This window comes from Rhinolophus sinicus, linkage group LG02, assembly GCF_036562045.2.
Source record: "Rhinolophus sinicus isolate RSC01 linkage group LG02, ASM3656204v1, whole genome shotgun sequence".
NCBI classification, from domain to species: Eukaryota; Metazoa; Chordata; class Mammalia; order Chiroptera; family Rhinolophidae; genus Rhinolophus; species Rhinolophus sinicus.
Window position 1 is genome coordinate 162,657,196 of NC_133752.1, and position 20,549 is coordinate 162,677,744.

The 20,549-nt window shown below is 35.4% G+C and overlaps 1 protein-coding gene across 2 annotated transcripts in view; it reads right to left on the reverse strand.

Moving 5' to 3' along the window:
* Window positions 1-1,142: 1,142 nt before the first annotated feature.
* Window positions 1,143-20,549, reverse strand: part of BMAL2 (basic helix-loop-helix ARNT like 2) — a 61,828-nt gene continuing 42,421 nt past the window's right edge. For both annotated transcript variants that reach the window (XM_019737418.2, XM_019737416.2), the window contains 9 exons: window positions 20,152-20,295; window positions 13,077-13,314; window positions 12,541-12,647; window positions 12,247-12,397; window positions 10,914-10,972; window positions 9,417-9,525; window positions 5,007-5,085; window positions 2,763-2,871; window positions 1,143-1,655 (listed from right to left, as the gene is read on the reverse strand). In XM_019737418.2, coding sequence (XP_019592977.2) covers window positions 1,519-1,655; window positions 2,763-2,871; window positions 5,007-5,085; window positions 9,417-9,525; window positions 10,914-10,972; window positions 12,247-12,397; window positions 12,541-12,647; window positions 13,077-13,314; window positions 20,152-20,295 — 1,133 coding nt within the window. In that variant the 3' untranslated portion in view covers window positions 1,143-1,518. The remainder of the gene's footprint in view (window positions 1,656-2,762; window positions 2,872-5,006; window positions 5,086-9,416; window positions 9,526-10,913; window positions 10,973-12,246; window positions 12,398-12,540; window positions 12,648-13,076; window positions 13,315-20,151; window positions 20,296-20,549) is intronic.

The window sequence follows — 20,549 nt, forward strand, 5'->3', positions numbered from 1 at the left end:
ACGTATAAGAGGAATGAACACACTCTTTCCACACAGGTTTTCCACTAACCATGAGGCCCACCAGCATCAGTAGCTTCCCTAGTAAGTTTTAAAGAAAAAAGTTCCCTTTAGAGTTAAAAATGGACTCTCCTAAGTTTCCTCCATAAATTTGCAAAATAAAAATGCCATTTCCAAATCATTAGTGAAAAGTAATTGCAAACACAGGCAAAGAAAAAAAAAAAGATAAAAAGAAGCATTTGAAGCAGCCAGGAGCAGAGTCCTGGGGGAAGGGAGGCTAAGGCAGGGGAATTTCTGCAGCAGGCCCCAGGGAGTGTGCGTAGGGGCCTTATGAGGAAGGTCATGGCCAATGCCAATCTTGGGGATACAGGGCCCTGGATCCTGGGGATATAAGGCCCTGGGTCTGGGACATGTCAAGGGTGTGGTTTTTAAATTCTTTTCATTGCCTCATGGTTTTAATGTATTTCCAGTGTGTATAATTGCCTTTGGTTATAGGCAATAGGTAACTGTAATTGCCTAATAATCTAGAAGGCCACTAGTTCTTGGCTGAGTTCATCACTGAGACCACTGCTTTCCCAAATGTGTAGAAAGAAACTGGTTTATACGTATTAAACATTTAAAAAGATATGGATTTCATTTTGGCTTTACACAAGACATTTAATTTTCCTGGGCCTGTTTCCTCCTCTAAGATTAATCAGTTACGATACACTTTTCAGCATCAAAAACCTTTCTATCTATAATGAAAATCTTGAATGGTTATAGTAAGAGTAAATCTTATATACCTATATGCAAAAGTTAATCACCAAGACCTAGGGCCCCCAATCTTTTCTTTTCTGTAAGCAAAGTTGAAACTCTATCAACTTTTTTTCCTGAGTTTTAAATATTAAAAAATCACCTCATTTAAAATCCATCTTGAAGTGCTCAACTGGGCATAAATATCCTGGCTTTGTGCTTGCCCAAGTCTACAAAGACCAAATACAGTCTTCATTGTGATTGTGACTATAAACTACATTGTCCCTTTAAATGTTCAAGTACTCACCATTTCTTAAAACGTATGTAAGCCCTAGCCTCAGTTAAGGAAATATACAAGGAATGGAAATGTTCCAAATTACACAAATCTACTATAAGTCAATTACACGTGAATCTTAGACACAAAGAAGAATGCCAATATATTAAATTTCATAAACTCAAAAAAACTGCACCAAATAGTAAAAACAAAACCCAAACAGGATGTATACAATACTCTTGGTTAGCAATATTTTAGCAAAAAATAGCAACTAGTGGATTTAGAGCCAGTTCACTGAGTAAAAGGGTCTGTAGGAAATTCTGAGAAGTTCTATTTGAAGGAAAACATCACATTTCCCCATACCTCTGTGAAAATAAAGTGCAAATCTATAAAAATTGGTAGACCGTTAATAGGAATGAAGGATAAAAACAGTATCAATACAGTACAGAAGAATATACAGTTCTTTGTAAATAAAATGCTTTAAAACATTTTTCATTTTTGGAGTTCATCAAACACTAGAGTGTCCAGTGGATGTCACTGAAGTCCCCAGAGTCTCCCAGGGCCCCCTCAGCTTCTAAGTAATTCATGAAGGCAGCTATGGCTGTGTCATCATTGTCACACAGGGCATCAAAATCTAACTGGGCACCATCACCTACAGAATTAAAATACAGGGCTGTGTAAGTACATTTGGAGGTGAACAAACGATTATAATCAAAAAGGCAAAGCAGGACTAGAATACCACACAATGTATATTTGAGGACAAACTGTATATCTTAAATTGTAGAAGTCTGATAATTTCTTAAATGGGTCACCTATTTTTATAACAATCTGCTGTCAGATAAATTGTACTTAACTCACCTAATACACATAAGTGAGCTAGTCTAAAAAATAGCCTGAAAAGTTATAGCCTCCTAGAGAGTTGGAAGCTAGAGTTTGGGGTTTGCGTGTGTGCGTGCGTGAGAGAGAGAGAGAGAGAGAGAGAGAGAGAGAGAGAGAGAGAAACAGGAACAGACTGGAAGGAGAAATTTGAGTTTAATCTGCCTTGTGAAAAAATTCTACGTATTTGTTTAACCCAAAAATGAGAAGGCTGAGACAAAAGCATCATTTTCTAAAACCTTGAAATACTCATAAAAGGGATGTACCAGATTTTTTATTGATGAAGGATCAAAGAGGGGCCATGGAAATGAGATTTAGGTTAGAGATAAGGAAGAGGTTCTAGAAATTAAGGGTCAAACATAGCTACAGATTAACCAAAGTTTTCTAGATATCTTTCAAAGTACAATAGAGCTTGAGATGATCTAGGTTCCTTCAAGTTTTGTTTAACATAAATTTCAGTAGATTGGTGTCAGTTATGGGGGGTATAAAACTGTGTCATTTCAATTTACTTGATTTGGACTTGGCATAGACATGCATAATTACATCTTAAACGTTTTATGATTGGTACCCTTTAAAAAATTATTGAATTCCTGAGAATGGACACTTCTTCCTAGGTAGAAATTAGTTTTATTTAAATTGTATGTATGAACAATACCTATAACTGATTCAGTTGATGATTGAATTTTGAATGACAGGTCCATATTAAGTAACATGCATTTTAAAATCAAGAGTATGATGACTGTATTTAGAATTTTGAATGGAAAAAATCTTAGTTTTCAACTTGTTTGCTTCTCTAGAAATCTCCTGTGCCTGCAAATATAGTGATTAAGAAGAGGTTTTTGGAAAACCAAAATGGCAGGCAGTTGCCAAAACAAAAACTTACCTAGGAGTGGTTCGTGATTGTGGGGAACAACAGTGCTGTGGTTTTGCATTGTAGCTTCTAGCTCCCCTACTTCAGAAAGACTTAGTGCAATCAACTCCTTATTTGACATCTGAAAAGACAGAATAATAAAGAGTAAGGTTCCTACTTGAATTAAATACTTCTTAGCAATTATCAAACATGGGCTTGCTGGCAGTGCCATCACTGTCGTCATCAATATGGCAGCTGGCATTTACTAAGTACTATGTGCTTAAGCATTCCGCATGCAACATCTCATTCCTTTTAAAAAAATGTTGTGAGGTAGATGCATTACAGGTCAGGAATCTGAGGCCTAAAGAGGCTAATGTGTTGCCCAGTGTTGGAGCCATAATTCTAACCTAAGTCTACCTGACTCCAAAGCCTACATTTTTCATAACCAATACTGAATGTACATACTAGAAGAAAACGTTTTGGATAAAGAAAGAAAAGTTCATAACCAATTTCAGTTTTTGAAAAATGACAGCAAAACTATATCCCATGTGAAACCATAATGGGAAATATTGCTTTAGAGTGAGGAATAGATGAAACCAGAAGCGTTTACCAAAAAGTTATTATACTGTTACACAGTTACAGGCCAAACAATCTCATATTCAATGTAACTCATCAAAATAAGAAATCATTTACCTATGTTGTTAAGTTGACGTACTTTATCTATAGAATGCCTATATAACGTACACTACTTGGAGATTTTTGTTACAATGACTTAACCCCTTTTTCTAGCATATAGCTTGGCACAAAATGAGTATTCAATAAACATTTGCTAAATGTATGAGTAAAATTTTAAAATACTAGACCAAAAGACATAGTATTTATGTAAAAATATATTTGCAAGTTCCCTTTTGACCCTGGTCAGATTTAATTTCTCTTTCCTCCTATATTCTTACACCACTTAGTCTACAGACCTACTTTAGAGCTTTTTGTTGTCAGGGCTACATTAGAATTATATTATATGTGAGTATTCCAGATATTACCACTATGTTTAGTCATTTTTGTATATGCAGCAATGTATTTCAAATAACTAGTATTTGTTGAATTAAATTAAATAGTATGTAATACTTATCTTGCAGCTTATATTAAACTTTTTTCCCAGACCACAAAGAATATGTTTAATCTGGGGTCGGCCCGGTGGCTCAGGCAGTTAGAGCTCCGTGCTCCTAACTCTGAAGGCTGCCTGTTCAATTCCCACATGGGCCAGTGGGCTCTCAACCACAAGGTTGCTGGTTCAACTCCTCGAGTCCCACAAGGGATGGTGGGCTCCGCCCCCTGCGACTAAGATTGAACACGGCACCTTGACCTGAGCTGCCTCCTGGATGGCTCAGTTGGTTGGAGCATGGGCTCTCAACCACAAGGTTGCCAGTTCAACTCCTCGAGTCCCGCAAGGGATGGTGGGCAGCGCCCCTTGTAACTAAAGATTGAACATGGCACCTTGAGCTGAGCTGCCACTGAGCTCCCAGATGGCTCAGTTGGTTGGAATGCATCCTTTCAACCACATGGTTGCCGGTTTGACTCCCACAAGGGATTGGTGGGCTGTGCCCCCTGCAACTAGAAAACGGCAACTGGACCTGGAGCTGAGCTGCGCCCTCCACAACTAAGACTGAAAGGACAACAACTTGAAGCTGAACGGCACCCTCCACAACTAAGATTGAAAAGGACAACAACTTGACTTGGAAAAAAACAAAACAAAAAAGGCCTGGAAGTACACACTGTTCCCCAATAAAGTCCTATTTCCCTTCCCCAATAAAATCTTAAAAAAAAAAAAAAAAAAAAAAGAATGTTTAATCCACTGAATTGGAATCTATTAAAATAACAACAACAATAATAGCTACTATTTATTGAGTACATGATGTTTACCAGGAACTATTAAGTTTTTGTTTGTTTTCATATTAAATCACTTAATTCATACATCATTCCAAGAAATAGGTGTTATTATTATCCCTGTTTTACAGATGAGGAAATCAAGTCACAGAGTTTAAATAACAAGACTGGGTTAAGCAGCAGTAAGTGTCTGAGTCACAATTTGGACCCAGATAGTATGGTTCCAGCAACTTCACTCTTAACCACTGTTCTACATTGCCTATTAAAAGCCAAAGACTAACTAGAAAAGAGTTCATTATAGAATGGCTTCTTTTCTCAGAAGAAATAATCAACAAGGAGCACACTTTATCATTCATTTATTTCATGAATATTATTACTTCTGATTGTACTTACATCCCTGCAGTTTATAGTGTGAGTATCCTTCATTAAATCTGATGCACTTGAATCGCCAATGGATGAAGACGACTGTGACCTTTAAAAAGTGATACATAAAACATTTTCTCTATTTACATATTTTTAGAAAGTAATTTTCTCCTCTGACTATATCATAATCTGATAAAAATACAGTGAAGGAACATGAGACTGAATATCATGACAGTTTTCACAACAGACTGACTTGCTCTGTGCCAGACTTATTTTTGACTACAGAGTGCTGAAAAACACTCCATAGTAAATAGGAACAAAAAAACTCTGAGGTAAAAGCCAGTAAGTAAATTACGTTACCTGTTGTAATATAGCAGGTAGCAAAGTAACAGAATAATACAACATGCTTAGTTTGAAACAGGCATTCACATCAAGAATCAGTTCCTTATCAAGATACCAAATAGAACTGAGATTACAGAAAGATTACCTAACATTCTGCAACTTTTAAGGAGAAAATGTGTCATTATTACTGTAATAGGTCATCCCCAAGTACACAATTAATGAGACACATAATGACACTTTGAACATTAACCTCTTCACAAGACTTAAATATGTAAAACTGACAGTACCATATATTATTAAATGCTCAATTATGTGAAACACATAATGGCATAAATATAACTTTATGTCTTTATGCATTCCCAAGATGGAAATTGACAAGAAATTATAGAGGGAGAAATTAAAACAGAAGTGAAATGAATTAGGTAGGAAAACAAAAGAAAAGATCAATGGCCTGTCTTGGGAATTTTTCACAAGACGGTCAATGTGAATAGCTTGGCTGGCTTTTCTCATTCTATGGTTCATGGTTAAAACCATCACCTTCTCACTTGGCCTTGGCTTGAAGATGAAAATTACTCTTTCCCCTATGTGCTTCACTACCAGATTAATCTTTTGAAATATGGCTTTTTTCATAGTAGTCCACTCGGCAGAAACCTGCTATTTGTGTCTTTCTACTGCTTGACTATACCTTAGTTAAACTCCCCACTTAGCACAGCAACCCAACTCCTCTCTCAATCAAGTCTCCTTATTATTCTCTGAAACCACCATGCTTTCTCCCACTCACTCCATACATTGACTGAGGGACCTCCATATATAAATGCCTTCCCTACTTCAACCTGAACATTCTAATGGTACCCAGCTGTCAATGTCTGGCTCAATTTCCACTCCTATTAAAATGCTCTCCCATCATATATGGTCAAATGATTCTCAACAAGGATGCCAAGACCATTCAGTGAGGGAAAGGACAGTCATTTCAACAAATGGTGCTGGGAAAACTGGATATCCAAATGCAGAAGAAAGAAGTTGGGCTATTACCTTACACTATATATAAAAATTTACTCAAAATGGATCAAAGACCTAAATGTAAGATCTAAAATTATAAAACTCTCAGCAGAAAACCTAGAGAAAAAGCTTCATGACATTGGATTTGATAATGATTACTTGGATATGATACCAAAAGCGCATGTAACAAAAGAATAGATATAGTCAAAATTATCAAAATTGAAAACTGCTGTGCATCAAAGGACACTATCAATAGAGTGAAAAGGCAATCCATGGATTGGGAAAAATATTTACAAATCAGATCTGACAAGGCGTTAATATCGAGAATATTTAAAGAACCCTTATAACTCAACAATAACAACAAAAATAACCCAATTGAAAAATGGGCAAAGGACCTGAATAGACACTTCTCCAAAAAAGATACACAAATGGCCAATAAGTACATGAAAAGATTCTCAACATCACTAGTCATTAAGGAAATGCAAACCCAAACCACAATGAGATACCACTTCACACTCATCAGGATGACTATTATAAAAAGAAAAAAGAAAATAACAAGCATTCACGAGAAGTTAGAACCGTTGCTCACTGCTGGTGGAGAATGTAAAATGGTGCAGCTCCTACAGAAAACAGAATGGCAGGTCCTCAAAATATCACAAATAGAATTATCATATGATCCAGTAATTCTACTTCTGGGTAGAATTAGAATTGAAAGTAGGGACTAGAACATATATGTATACATCCATGTTCATAGCATCATTATTCACAAATAGCCACATGGTAGAAGCGCCCCAGGTGTCCATCAAGACATGACAAATGTCTCAATAGTGACTTTTTTCAATTTAAACTATTTTCAATTTAAAAACTTAAATTCAAACTGCACAAAAATAACATAAAAAGCAAATATTTCTTCTTTTCTACATCTCCCACCCCGAACACCTAGTTCCAAATATAAGAGGTAACAACTTCAGAACAGTATGAACAAATATCTTGTATTGTTATAGATCATGGAGTTATATAGGTTCCTTTTCTACAATTCCAAAATCCAAACCTCCTTGAAAACTGAAATATTTTCCATAGTTATTTGGCAGCAAAATCTGAATTGATCTCAACTCAGCAAATTATGAGGCTAATTATTTTTATCCCACTTTGTCCTACTTACTATAAATATTTACGAAACTTCACTCCAAAAAAATATTTTTAAGCATTTATTATGGAAAACTTCAAACAGATATAAAAGTAGATAATATAATAAAATCTTACTCACCAGTTTCAATCATTCTTTCCCAACCTTGTTTAATGTATATACAGCAAACTCTTCCCCTCTCTTCCCAGACATCTTACCATTTAATCTGCAGATACTTCATTGCAGAAATACTGATTTAATTGATTATGGGATGCTGCCCATGATGTAACTGTTCTCTGGGAGTATTCTATATACCCCTTAAAAAAATGAATTCCAAAACACTATCTTTCTAAAATCCAAAGAAATTCCGAGTTCAAATCCTTTCTGGTCTCAAGGGTTTTAGATGGGCAATTATGGGCCTGTGTCCACACATATTCACATATCTACATCTTTATACAAGTGGGTTATTATGCATACTATTCTTTTCTTCTATTCCTGTGCTTGTTTTCTATTAACCATATATTTTAAAGGTCATTACATATTAGCATAAACAGAGCTACCTAATTTTAAGTTGCAAACTCCATTGTATGGATATGCCATTACAAGTTATGGTTATGAAAAATACTTAAATATTTAAATCACTACTGTAAAAAAATGCAGCATTGTTCTTTGCATGGTTGTTCATTGTTCTTTGCATGGTTGTGTAAGACTATTGGCCCCTGGGGTAGAATTGCTGAGTCTAGGGTTATATACACTTATATTTTTGATAGGTATTGTCAAGTTGCCCTCTAAAATAGTTGGACTAATTTATAGTCCCACAAACAGTTTAAGAGTGATTATTTTTTCACCAATACTGAGTATTATCAAATTTCAAATCTTTGAAAATCTCCCAAATGAAAAAAGTTATCTCATTTAGTTTTGTATATATATTTTTAACTGTGACTGGGATTGTACAATTTTCAGTTTTTTTGCCATTTGTTTTTTTTCTATTCATGTCCACTCTCCAACTTTTTATTATTGAGCTATTTTTAAAAATTGGTTAATAAATTTATTCTTTATACTATATATAAAGTTTTATTAAGGTTATTATTATAAAGATTAAGGTTATTATATAAAGTTTAATAACTATTCTTTATACTATAAAACTCTTACTGTATTAAAATAATTAGTCAATTTTGTCATGAAATACACACATTTTCTGCAATTTATATTTTAACATTGTTATAATAGTTATAGTTATGCTGAAATTGTAAGGTTTTTATATAATTTACCTATTTTTTTCTTAATGAATTCTGGATTTTGTGTGATGATTTTTGTGTGATTTTCCTAATTCAGATTATAAAAATCCATACCTGTGTTCTTGAAATATTTTTATAGTTTTACTTTGAACTCTTTGATTTATCTGAAATTTATTTTAGTATAAAGAATAAAGTTGTGGTCTAGCTTTATTTTTTCCAAATGGTTATAGAGTTACTATAATGCTCTTAACTATTTAATTCATTTCTCCTTACTGATTTAAAATGTCACTTTTACTATGTAATAAATTTCCATATGTGTTTAAGTTTTTTGTGAAATCTCTTTTTTTGTTGGACCCTAAAACAACAAACATATGATGGTATTTTGACAGAACTCACACTGAATTCATAGATTAGTTTAAGGAACACCGACATTCTTATGCTACTGAGTCTTCCTATTGAAAAACAACTTATATCTGGAAAGTTTTTCAAGTCATCTTTTGACTACCTTTGTAGCATTTTAAAGTTTTTTTTTTAAATATAGTTCTGAATACTTCTTGAAAAAGTTTATAACTAAATACCTTTATCTTTTTTGTTGCTACCATAAAGGTAATCTATCTTCCATTGTATTGTTGAACTTGTTATTGTTTGCATATAGGAAGCTTACTGATTTTTGAATATTGGGTTTTTATAAGTATAATAATTGTATTTGTGATATCTGCAGCAATCAAACATTACCTTTGTAAGTCCAGAACTTCATTTGCAATATCTGTTCCGATACTACCAGCACCAAGTACTGTTCCAGTAGACATTCCAGGCACACTAATGCAAGGCTGTCTGGAGGATTCTAAATAACAACAAAAGGAAAACTTCAATCGAGGACTTTAAAAAAGTATATAACGTTGCTTAATATTTTTCTTTCAATTTAAATATTTATTATTTCTCTCTTTAAAAGAAATATACTAGCTGCATCCTAAAATGTTAGAAACATGCATGCTTCCATTATAAACATAATTCATGACGGTTTGTTTATTGAAGAGTGATACGAATCAAATGTGTAGAAAATCACTGAGGGTACATTCTTTTTGTTTGTTTGTTTGTTTGTTTGTTTTTAAGATTTTATTGGGGAAGGGGAATAGGACTTTATTGGGGAACAGTGTGTACTTCCAGGACTTCTTTTTTCCAAGTCAAGTTGTTGTCCTTTCAGTCTTAGTTGTGGAGGGCGCAGCTCAGCTCCAGGTCCCGTTGCCGTTGCTAGTTGCAGGGGGCACAGCCCACCATCCCTTGCGGGAGTCGAGGAATTGAACCGGCAACCTTGTGGTTGAGAGGACACACTCCAACCAACTGAGCCATCCGGGAGCTCAGCTCAAGGTGCCGTGTTCAATCTTAGTTGCAGGGGGCACTGCCCACCATCCCTTGCGGGACGCGAGGAATCGAACTGGCAACCTTGTGGTTGAGAGCCTGCACTCCAACCAACAACTGAGCCATCCAGGAGGCAGCTCAGTTTAAGGTGCCATGTTCAATCTTAGTTGCAGGGGGCAGAGTCCACCATCCCTTGTGGGAGTCGAGGAATTGAACTGGCAACCTTGTGGTTGAAAGCCCACTGGCCCATGTGGGAATCAAATCGGCAGCCTTCGGAGTTAGGAGCACGGAGCGCTAACCGCCTGAGCCACCGGGCCGGCCCAAGGGTACATTCTTGACCTAACCCTTGGTCCAGATAGTTCCTTCTCACTTTAATGTCCACACTAAAGCCAAAGCAATACTACTTTTATTGTTAATATTTCCTAATATCTTTTTATTTATACAAGTGATACGTTAAAATATTCCTATGGTGAAAGGCTGACACAGATAAGCAAAAACTTCCCCTTAAAGCTTCGCATTAATTTGTCCAATAGATACTTTATTGAGTGCCATAAAGTCCAAGGAACTACATGTGCATATATGTTAGCTGCTTAGGGTTAGATAAGGGATATAAAACACCATTCCTAGTCTTAACCCACAGTCCAGTCCAGGGGTGAGCCAGTTGAGCAAACAACTAATTGCAATACAATGTAAGATTATAATGGAAGTGACCAAAGTACTGTGGGAATTCTGCAGAAGACAACTCAACCCATAGAAGTCTTTTCAATTTCACCTTGCAATTTTTCCCTCTCCAAGACGGAAGAAGATGGTAACTTAACAATAATAACAGTCTTAGTAGTAAGTTTTCATCATCTCAAACTAAGCTTACCTTACCTTCTAATGATTGAGAGCTGCAAGGAACTAATGATGCTTCTCCAGTCCCACTATGTCCCCTAGAATTAAGAAACATTATGAGATTTCTTTTTTTTAAGATGAAGGAAATTGTAAACATAACTACATTAAGCTCTGTGTATTTGATTTGTCAATTCTTGGCCCATTTGTTTTATATGCACATGTTGCTAATGTCACCCCCAGAGATCAAGGTATTAATGTGCTAAGTACTTAATGCCCTATGATCCTATAAAATACATTAAGTACTTAATGCCCTATGACCCTACAAAATACATTAAGTACTTAATGCCCTATGACCCTACAAAATACAAGTTCTCAAAGTTACAAACTCTCAGTTCATATACTAATGATAAGAAGATAAGGGTTATTGGAATGGGTAACAGGGGACACTGCTGGAGGTACTACGCTTTGGGGGCTTTTTTTTTTTTTTCCCCCTAAATATTGTAGATAAGGAAATAGAACTGGTTTGATGAGACCTTAGAGCAATTAAAATAAAAAACTTACAGAAAAAGAATAATACTATGAATAGGGCCATGCTAGCATATTGAACAAATCAGGAAAAGTTGGCTTTTCCTTCAGGCTGAAAGTCATAGACCAGGACTTGGCAAGCAGTGCTTGGGCTGCATTTCTGCTCATCACTCAGCCAAATACTCCTGCATGGTCCCATGTGGTACCCCAGGCTTAGAAGATGTACATGCAAAAATGATGAAGAAGACAAAACAATTTCTTACAATGATACACAGTTTAAAGCCACATCTACATCATTTATTGAAGAGACAAGACAAAACTATGGAGTGTAGAAAGGAAATGCTTAAATAAATACCTTTACTATCACATTTTACATTGGGCAAAAATGATTATATTAAAAAAGGGCAAACTTATAGCTTAATTATGAGAACTAATGCCAACAGACAGTGAAAGAATTACTTAATATACGTGTGTGTGTGTATATAATATGTATATATATATATATATATATATATATATATACACACACACAGAGGGTGACAAAAAATGTATACACATTTTAAGAAAGGAAAAAACTGTATTAAAAGTGTAATACTCATAAATAAAAAATTAATTAATTAATTAAAAAGTGTAATATTCAATGTATACCAATAACAAAAGATGAATACAAGTCATGTATATACACTTTTTTGGCACCCTGGTATACGTATACATATAGAAAATCTCAAGTTACAATATAAAGCGAGAGAATCATACAGCGTTAAAAGTTGAACAAGATGAGAAAAGGGAAGCAAAGATACTCATTTGAAATTAATAAAAGGTCTTAACAACATAAAAAATTACTTACAAAACTAAAGTGTTGACAGATACAATATATTCCAGTTCTTTGGTCCAAGGATTTGTGAAACTAAACCACTGGCTTTTTAAAGTTACAAAAGAGCCATCTTTCGCTCTGAATTTGTACGAGTCTGTAAATATTTTCTCTTTACTCTGTAGAACTTAACAAGAAAAGATAATAATCAGCATAACGGTCTACTACATATAAATCAAATTTATGGGGATTAATTCAAGTTTCAGATTTCACAGGAATGAGAAATTAAAAGTGAAAAAGTACCAAAACCTTATCCCACTTAATGCATACCTGCTTTGTGCTTGTCAGTCAAATTACTATGGTCATCTTGATGAAAATATTCATAGCAAGAAGTTCCCAAAAGTTCCTGAGGCAGATACCCTAAAACTGCTGTTGTCCTGGTTTTAAAATGAAAAATAAACTTCAGAATTGGTGAACAAATTACGTTCCAGATTCCTGTAGGTCCATAAGTGGTCAGGATAGTAGGGAAATGGACCAGGGGATGAATAACCCATGTGCAGCACAGACTAGAGCTCCAAACCTGAATGGACACTCAGGCGGGATACTCCTCAGGGGATACCCCCCAGTCCAAAGTATACTTTTTCTACCATTCACAAATAAAACTGTGGCCACAGACCATGCTGTTTCAATATTCCCTGTTGACATTTTGGCTTCAACAAATTAACTCAGATATCCATAGCATTATTTCATTTAAACTTTGTTTCCTGTTCTAAAGCCTTAAAAAAAAAATCCAGCAGTGCTAAGCCACATTTTAATAGCCTTAAATATCCCACTGAACTCTAATCATTAAGGCATATAAGTGTTACCTTTGATCCACATAGACAAATTTTCCATTCATTGCAAAACGGGTTATAAATTCAGTTGGTTTCACTTTAATCTCTCCACTGCTCTGTGGGACAATATATGGATGTAATCTTCCAATGGCAATAAGGCAGGTAAAATTACTGTCTTTCTTACTGTCCCTTTCCTCTTCCATTCCAACAATATTTGGAGGCCAGCTTCTCAGGTAACCAGTGCAGTGGATAGTACAGAATTTTCTATGATCTAATTCAAAAGTTAAAAAAAAAAGCATTTGTCAATTATATCTCAACAAAACTGGAAAAAAAATGATAAAAAATGTTCACAAAGCATTTGAATCCTTATGAATAAATTCTTAAATTTCTGATATTGACATTTATGATTATTATAATGTGCTATGAAATATTCTTTAAATCTGCTAAAATGTGAAAGGAGAATAGTATTTCTTTAAAAAGAAATCATCAGTCGACATCACAACTTAATTCTTAATGGGTTATTTTTCTCAGGGACTAAACTATGTATTACATCAAAAAATAAACAGATTGCTTTAATTTAGGTTTAAATAGGTCTATAAGTATTTTCTTTTCTTTTCTTTTTTTTAAAGATTCTATTGGGGAAGGGGAACAGGACTTTACTGGGGAACAGTGTGCATTTCCAGGACTTTTTTCCAAGTCAAGTTGTTGTCCTTTCAGTCTTAGTTGTGGAGGGCGCAGCTCAGCTCCAGGTCCAGTTGCCGTTGCTAGTTGTAGGGGGCACAGACCACCATCCCTTGCGGGACTCGAGGAATTGAACTGGCAACCGGTTGAGAGCCCTCGGGCCCATGTGGGAATCAAACTGGCAGCCTTCAGAGTTAGGAGCACGGAGCTCTAACCGCCTGAGTCACCAGGCCGGCCCAGTCTATAAGTATTTATTTATTCATTTCTAAGTCAATTTTTTTAAACACAGTAATTTATATCTGCTAGAAAAAGTTAAACTCTTGTTCTTAATAAACTGAAACAAAGATTGTTTTCAGTTTATTAAAATTTTGGTGTATTATAATTTATATACATAAGTTTAAAGGATAATTATGAATACCTTCTTAAATTTCTTATGTCAGCACTTATAATGGTTAATAGATATATGATTATAGAAACATTTTAGAGAACATGTGGAGATTTTTATAATAAAAGGTTTTATGACAATAAAATTTGACTCAAATTTCATTTTTCAGAAAAATTCCAAGCAATTAACTCATGGGAAAAAGCTTGTCAAACAGGTTCAACCAGAATAATAAAAAATTGGAAATAATCCATATGCTCAAACATCAGGAAGTGCTTAAGAAAACAATGAAATGCAACACAGGCATAAAAGATAGGAGTTTACAGATTATGGAAATACACAAAAGAAGTGACTTAAAGGTTGAAATGAAGGAACACAAGTCTAGTAAAAATTACTTAAAACAGTTGTTTGTGATAAGATTTAGAAAAGACCAGAACTGTCACTGTTTTAAATCAGCACTATTTAGTAAGAGTGTTATTACAACAATTCTTTTAAGAAGATTTTTAAAAACAAGATGATATGGGTTGTCTTATAAAATAGCAACTAATAGTAACAGCAATGTTTTACAGAACACTTTGTGTGCTACGTTCTGTCTCAAGTGCTTTAAATTTATAATTCACTTAATCTTAATAGTCCTGTGAGGTGTCCTAATATTATCCCCATTGAGTTAGGAATCTGAGAGTTAACGCCTAGGTCACAGCAGGGCAAGGTGGAGCCAAGGCTTATATCTAGACAGGATGGGTCCAGAACTCCTTTTCTGAACCACTAATGCCCTGCTATTTGATGTTAGTGAGAGCTCTGTCACAGAAGGTTCAAACAGGAATTGCTTGGAGGGGAATGGATACAAAAAGGTGTTCCAATCAGACGAGGGAACAGCCAGTGTAAACCAAGTCGAGAGAGCAGTCCAATGTGGCTGATGTGTTGTCTGCAATGGGGAACTGGAGACTAAAGCAGGGAAGAGATGGGTTTTAGCTCCTGTAAGCCATGCATAGGACCTTGTATTCAACCGCTAACACCCATCACCCCCTTCACGGTCCACAGATGCCTTAAATTACAAGTCATTATCTCTTCCAACCCCAAACCATGTCTTTATCACTATTCCCTATCCTGTTTAATGGCACCACAATCAACCCCAATAAGCAGAGCTATCTCCAAAGACCAGAAAAAGAGGTCAAGCAGAGAGTAACGGGCATCAGACATTGGAAACCAGGTGGCATGCCCTTGAAGTGGTAGGTGTTGAAAGGATATGTCATGTGGTACTGATAGCATCTGCCATACTTGCACAAGAAGCCAATGGATTTGGGGTGCATTACTGTATTACTGATTATCTTACCAAGATAAACTTAAGAATTATCTAAGATATTTGACAGCAGTCTTTCATCAGCCTTTGATTTCACAAGTTGATATATGTGAGTAATTTTATCCCTATCTTAGAAGCTTTTTCAAAGTTGGAATCCATGACATCACTGTTAGAATCAGGGTAGGAATGTTTTCAATGTTGATCTTGCTTATTTTTAAAAAAACATTTTATTACAGAATATCTCAAACATATACAATATGAGCGAGAACAGTACATTTGACTCTTGAACAATGAGAGAGTTAGGGGCACTGACCCTCCAGCAGTCGAAAATCCGCATATAACTTTTGACTCCCCCAAAACTTTACTAATAGCCTATTATTGACTGGAAGCCTTACGAATAACAAACAAGTCAATTAACACATATTTTGTATGTTATATGTATTATGTACTGCATTCTTACAATAAGCTGGAGCAAAGAAAATGTTAAGAAATCATAAGATAAAATATATTTACAGTAATTATTGGAAAACAATCTGCATGTAAGTGGACCTGCACAGTTCAAACCATGCTGTTGTCACTCATGGCTAATCTTGCCAATGGCCTTTCATAAATTTTAAATTCAGTTTCAATTAGCATTAAAAGGGCTGCTTTCTACTCTCCTTTTATATTTAAATGTAAATAAAGCAAAACTATGGAGACAAGAGATCAGTGGTTGCCAGGGGTGGTGGTGGGGAGAGATAAATAGGCAGAGCACAGAGAATTTTCAGGGCAGTGAAGATAATCTGTATATTATAATGATGGATGTACATCATTATATATTTGTCCAAACACAAAATGTACACCAAGAGTGAACCCTAAGGTAAACTATGGAGTTTGGGTGATTATGATGTATTAATGTAGGTTTCATCCTTGGTTAAAAAAATAATAATAATACCATTCTGGTGGAAGATGTTCAAAATTGGGGAATCTATGCATGTGTGGGGGCCAAGAATATATGGGAAATGTCTTTACCTCCCTTTCAATTTTGTTGTAAACTCAAAACTACTCTAAAAAATAGTTTTAAAAATAGTTTGAAAATTTAATGTAACATATAGTAAAAGGGAAGAAAAACACCGTTATTAATTTTCATCATTATTAGGGAGTGGTCTTAAAACAGTCAATTACATTGGCTAATTACTACTGGAGAGAACAATTTAGTAGTAACTATATGCAAAATATAATTATTCCATTTGACGACACTCTGCTTGGTTAAACTAGAATACAAAATGATCTCACACATGGGAAGTCATCCATGTGACAAATCAGGGTTCCATTTTGCAGTTACCTTACCCTGGTCCAGGCATCTGTCTACATGTCTGTCTGCATGCAGTTCTCCTCAAACCAGGCACCTCAAGGAAGGGTCATACTGATTGTTAACACATGCCCTTACCATTCCTTAGGCCAAATTGGCCCCATGCCTTTGGCGCAAGCTCTGGAGACTTAAGCGCACACTTGGTTCCAGGGCATGAGTAGATTAAAAAGTCCTTTTTGGAGAAGATATTTGACTCTGACTGCAGGCATCTGTGTGCCGCAGCTTGACGTGGGAGTGAACATTCACGTGTGGGCAGGAACACATTTCTACAACAGAAGCCAAGCCCCTCATTGTGTGTCTACGAGAGAAATCATTTACAATGGATCTCTTTCATTAATAATCTTTGGCATCTAGGAAGCTACTCTAGTAGGTGGCATGGCACAGGAGAAAAGAATACAGATTTAAAGCTCAACTCCTGTTTCTGCCACTTTCTGTATGACTTTAGACAAATTACATAACCTTTTTAAAGCTTTAGTTTCCTCATTTGCGAGACAGAAGGGCAGTTTGCACAGGACTATTATGTAGATTAATTTAGGTACTTATACAAAGTGCTTGCTTGCCATATAGATTTTAAATAATTACTAATTTTCTTCTTGCTTTTATTTTCTTCCTCTCTTTTTGAGCCACAAATAATGGCTTCCATTTATTGTGTGCTCAGTAGGAGCCAAACACTATATTAGCCACATGTAATCCTAACCATACTCCCATGAGGTGCTATATTCTACCCATTGTATCAGTCTCTTAGGGCTGCCATAACAAAATTCCACAGACTGAGTGGCTTAAACAATAGAAATTTATTTTCTCACAGCTCTGGAGGCTAGAAGTCCAAGATCAAGGTTGGGTTTCTCTCTTTGGCTTGTAGACAGCTGACTTCTCATTGTGTTCTCACATGGCCTGTGTTCTGTGTGTACTCCAGATGACTCTCCCTCTTTTTCTTTTCTTTTTTTTTTAATTTATTTTTAAAATTATTGGGGTGACAATTGTTAGTAAAATTACATAGATTTCAGGTGTATAATTCTGTATTACATCATCTATAAATCCCATTGTGTGTTCACCACCCAGAGTCAGTTCTCCTTCCATCACCATATATTTGATCCCCCTTACCCTCATCTCCCGCCCCCCACCCCCCTTACCCTCTGGTAACCACTAAACTATTGTCTGTGTCTATACGTTTCTGTTTCTCATTTGTTTGTCTTGGTTCTTTTGTTGTTTTTGGTTTATATACCATATATCAGTGAAATCACATGGTTCTCTGCTTTTTCTGTCTGACTTATTTCGCTCAGCATTGCACTCTCAAGATCCATCCATGTTGTCACAAATGTTCCTATATCATCTTTTCTTACCGCCGAATAGTATTCCATTGTGTATATATACCACAACTTCTTTATCCATTCATCTATCGAAGGACATTTTGGTTGTTTCCATGTCTTGGCCTCTTCTTAAGAGACACCAGGCATACTGGATTAGGACCCCACTCTTATGACCTCATTTAACCTTCATCACCTCTTTAAAGGTCCTGTCTCCAAATACAGTCACACTGGGAGCTAGGGTTTTAACAAGTGAATTTTGGGGAAACATAATTCAGCTCTTAACACCTAATTTCCACACATTGAGAGGAACTTGCCTGAAGCTGTACTGCTGTTAAGTGGCAGACCATTAAAACCCTGTTGAATTCAGAGCCCAGGCCCATTCTACTCTGTCCTAAAGCCTACTGTGAGGCAGAGTTTAGTATGAGAACCTGGAACATTGGGGGGACTTAAAAATAGTCAGCTCCTTTAGCTCACCACAAAATTCAACTACAAATCAGTTCTAATTGACCATTTGCCAGCTATTCTGGAAATATATGTATTTTTCCAGTAAGATTATCAATATTTATTTCAAAGGAAAGAAATACTCCCTGCCTCTTCTATAAATCTCTGAAACTTATAATGAAAAAATCCTTTTAGAAACCACATGGAAGAACTAAAGTTTAATTATTACATTCTTCAAGAATGACTATACACATGTGTTTGTGCTTAAAATTCAAAATTTACAACACTGCTTCAAAATACTATAACAGTACCATGCAGTTACATGGAGAAAATGTCACTTTCCTTTTTGCATCTTTGCAAAGTGTTAAAAGACCAGACACAGAAAGCATTAATACTTCCAAGATTATCATCAGTGACTGACTTGGACTCCCATATCTAAGAAAAATCCTCCAAGATGCATACATTCAGTCACGTGCTGTTTTAAGGTGACAGAAAGAAGAGCAAGTCCACACATGATAGAATCATACACCACTGATTTGTGACTTGCAGTTCTGTATTTCAAGCCAAATTGCAAAATGCCCATTTGATAAACTTACATTTATTATCAGCAAGGCCCAGATTCCTTTGGTTCCCATTGCAGAGCCTTTTCAGATTACTTCTCATTAGAATTATGGTACAAGGAAAATGATCCAACGTGTTTGCTCTCTTAGCCAGCTAGGACTCCCATAACAAAGTACCACAGACAGGGTGGCTTACACAACAGATATTTATTTCCTAGGATGAGTTCTTGAACTTAATTATCAGATGTCATTTATAAGGATCTCATACAACGCAATAGCAAATAAACAAAGAATTCAATTTAAAAATGGGCAGAGGACCTGAATAGACATTTCTCCAAAGAAGACAGACAGATGGCCAATAGACATATAAACAGATGTTCACCATCACTATCATCAGGGAAATGCAAATCAAAACTGCAGTGAGATATTACCTCACTCACACCTGTCAGAATGGCCATCATCAATAAATCAACAAATATCCAGTGCTGGCAAAGATGTGGAGAAAAGGGAACCCTTATACACAGGTTTGTAAATTGGTGCAGCCACTATGGAAAACAGTGTGGAGGTTCCTCAAAAAGTTAAAAACATAACTACCATACGACCCAGCATTTCCACTTCAATGTAAGTATCTCCAAAACTAGTCTATAAAAGAATCATAAGAAAACAGACCTAGAAATATTTAACCAAAGAAACGCTCACCAAAATTAATCAAACCAGGCTCTTGTACTATTGCAATTTTTAAAAAAGAACTAACTTTTATATTTTAAAACTAGTAATGGAATTTCATAACAAAAGTTCTGTTTCCATATCTTCCAATTTTTCCCCATTTGATAGCCCCCTAACTGCAATTTCAACAGCACCATTAAAATCTTGGGCAATAAAGAATGTAATTACTTGATAAATTTGAAAGATATGATCAGCTAATCTAAATAATTCTGGTTAAAAACAACTTATTTCCTTAAGTGTTTTTGGCCTCAATAATTTGCCTTGACCATATATTTTATTTTTTCTGTACATAAAATATTTTGGACATTAATTTTATACCCATTCCTTAAATCACTTGATACTTTGAAATAATGATACCTTTCTTCTTTGAGTTGAGTAAGGACTCATGCTCTTCTTTCACAGAGATTTTACAACTCTTTATCCGACAGAAAAAGGATCGTCTTGAGCCAGAACACACACGAGTCCTTTCAGTGTAGAAATTACTGTGAACTTGCAAACCAGCTTTCATAGTAAAAGGAGGCAAAAGAAGAAAATAATATTTTCAAATAATATTGAAATTTATCTAACACTTTCTGGTCATCTATTGCATTTTTTTTATAAATTAAAAAAGAGAAATGGCTATTTAAAGCAATTAACATCATTGTACAGTATGTCAGGAAGTGAAACCTACCAAAAATGAGAGTATTTGTCAAGCTATCATTTTGATAACTTATAAACATTTGCAATTTCTCTTTATTTTCCCCCCCAGGGGTACA